Source organism: Suricata suricatta, chromosome 14 (genome assembly GCF_006229205.1).
Source record: "Suricata suricatta isolate VVHF042 chromosome 14, meerkat_22Aug2017_6uvM2_HiC, whole genome shotgun sequence".
NCBI classification, from domain to species: domain Eukaryota; kingdom Metazoa; phylum Chordata; class Mammalia; order Carnivora; family Herpestidae; genus Suricata; species Suricata suricatta.
The window spans coordinates 46322234-46325216 of NC_043713.1; the positions used below are offsets into that span (position 1 = coordinate 46322234).

At 43.6% G+C, this 2983-nt stretch overlaps 1 protein-coding gene across 1 annotated transcript in view; it reads right to left on the bottom strand.

The window, feature by feature from the left end:
- Positions 1 to 2983, bottom strand: part of LOC115277423 (laminin subunit alpha-3-like) — a 225862-nt gene that overhangs the window by 41126 nt on the left and 181753 nt on the right. The window contains 2 exon segments of the mRNA XM_029921574.1: positions 1084 to 1280; positions 2753 to 2920. Of these exon segments, the coding sequence (XP_029777434.1) occupies positions 1084 to 1280; positions 2753 to 2920 (365 nt within the window).

Sequence of the window (2983 nt, forward strand, 5' to 3'; positions counted from 1 at the left end):
TGACACCCTGCACGCGTGAGGTTGGAGAGGCGCTTCAACGAGAGGGCACATACCACCTGAGAAGGTCAGGCTAGGAGCGGCCAAAACTCACACACGCCTAAAGTCGGATCATGCTCCCTTCCCTTGGCATCATCAGTGACTTCCAACAGCCGTCTAAAGAGGCTTTGGGAGTTAAGCATATTGCCATCGACTAAGACATTATTTATCTTCTTTGACCAAATGCTTCTTTTGGGGGGGTCAGTCCTACGTTATTCCACTTTGATCTTACGTCATTAAGAACGTCTCACATTTGTGCTGCTGTTTCAGTTACAGGGTGCACCCCTGAAAAACTACACTATAGAATCCTGAGCTCCAGATTCTGTCTCTGCAGCTCCCACACAAGGTCTGTATTTGTTTTTATTAATTTTTTTAACGTTTATTCATTTTTGGGAGAGAGAGACGAGACAGAGTGTGAGTAGGGGAGGGGCAAAGAGAGAGAGATAGAGAATCTGAAACAGGCTCCAGGCTCTGAGCTAGCTGACAGCACAGAGCCCGACACAGGGCTCGGACTCACAAACTGCAAGATCATGACCTGAGTCGAAGTCGTACACTTAACCGACTGAGCCACCCAGGTGCCCCACGAGGCCTGTATTTTAATCTATTTCCTGTAAGATAATGACTTAAAATTCCCTTCCCAGCAATTATGATAATGACATTTACACGGCTGACATGACAAGTCAGTTATTTAAAACATATATTATATACTTTGATTTAATTATAACAATATTGGTTTAATTTCTCATCTATCTGGCGACACCATTCCTCCAGCACTCCTCCGTCAGCCAGGGGCAGGACTAAAGCAATCTGCTCTGCTTTCTCTCTGGTTTAAGTTCACAGTCTTTTCTAGTAACTGGGCAGTAGGAATAACTTTGGTTTTGCAGTTAATCCCTTATTCCTGTTTGATGAGCATTTGCTGTGCAGACAGGTGTGCACACACTAGGTACAGACAGGGGCCTGCCTCGGCCGCTTTATTAATGATAAAGATCCCTGCCCCCCTCATCCTTGTCATTAATAAAGGTGTGCAGATTCTTACGGTAAACCCACCTTGATGGACTCCAGAGTCTTCTCATTTTCTCGGTTGAGGCCGGTGGCCTGTTTTGCTTGGGCAGTTGCCGCTTGTAGTGCAGCACGCAGATCACCAAGTTTGGCTTCGTACTCATTTAAAGCATCCTGTATGTTCTTGACAAGTGCGCTGTTCTGCACTTGGTGGCTTTCCAGCCAGCTCCGTATCCGGTTCAGCACTGCAATACGTCACTTTTTGTTTTTCACTGGAGAGATGAGTACCACTAAGCTAAGCTATAAAGACTACAGAGGAGGAATGGAGTTTCTGCTCATTTCATGGTTTTCCTTGAACTTGCAAGTGAATGGGGAAGGAAACCAACATTTATGGAGCACCTGCTGTGTGCACACATAACCACATGAAAATAGTAATAGCAGGCTCGTGTTCCAGAAATGCAAATGGGGAGCCCGAGAAATTAGGTGACTGACCCAATTTTGCATCATGACCAGTCAGCCTTGGCACTAGAACAAGATCTGCAGAGGATAAAGCACATGCTCTGAACACGACTATTAACACTACCAAGTAACAGTACTACTAACTACTATTACTAACTACTACTAACTGCAAACCAGCACTGTCTCCTCAGTCAAAAGCAAAGACTAATATTAAATTTGGACATTACAAATACTAAAAGAAAACTGCTACCATCTGCATATTAACCATTAACGCATCATTTTACCAGAGAAGAAAGAACAGTATTTGGAAAAAAAATATGAACCAGATTTATATTTCTCACAGTTTTGAACTAGTGAGGAACTAATTTTCCCTAAGTAAAACTTTTAGAGATACTCCATTAATTTCTACTACACCAGTTTTTGGTTTCTGCAATAGTAGTGCGAATATCAATTTGTAATTTAAGACTCCCATGCTGGTGACCATTAAAACATGATATAATGAGGAAGTTGGGTGGAGCTGAATGAAGGAAGAATAAAAATGCAGTTAAAATGGAAAAGGAGGTATCAGTGCTGTTATCTTAGGAAAAGAACCTATTTTTTTTCTTGCACAATGGTAAGATGTTGTATTCTATACCCTCTTGGTAGCCTGGAGGAGCTACCCATTCTCATGTCATGCTCTAAAAGTCATGTCCATTGGGGCGCCTAGATGGCTCAGTCAGTTAAGCATCAGTCTTTGGCTCAGGGTCAGGATCTCATGATTTGTGAGTGCTGTGCTTTATGCTAACAGCTCAGAGCCTAGAACCTGCTTCAGATTCTGTGTCTTTCTGCCCCTCCCCTGCTCGCACTCTGACTCTCTCTCTCTCTCTCAAAAATAAGTAAACATTAGGGGTGCCTTGGTGGCTCAGTCAGATGAGCATCCGGCTTCAGCTCAGGTCTTGATCTCACGGTTTGTGGGTTTGAGCCCCATGTCGAGCTCTGTGCTGACAGCTAGCTCACAGCCTAGAGCCTGTTTCGGATTCTGTGTCTCCCTCTCTCTCTGACCGTCCTCTGCTTGTGCTGTCTCTCTCTGTCTCTCAAAAATAAATTTAAAAAAAAGTAAACATTAAATTTTTTTAAGAAAATAAATAAAAAATAAAAGCCGTGTACATTGAAATGGCTAACCTAGCCACCTGTAACTGGGGAACTGACATTGACTTTGCACACTATATCTCAAGCCCATTAGAATGGGTTGCATGCAAGGGTTTGGGAACGTGCTTACAGAGCTGAGCCTCTCTTCTTTCCGCTTCTGCTTCTCTCAGGTGCTTTCCGAGGTTGTGGCTCCGGAGCTCTGTCATCATGCGCTCTGCTTTGGCCCACTCTCTGGAAAAATCCCCTGACGGCACATTGTTTCCTTCCCCATCTGTCCCAGAGATCTGCTTCAAGAGAACTACAAAATATCAAGTAGCTTATTAAACTGGGAATTCTGGACTCCAGGAGACTACTAAAAAAA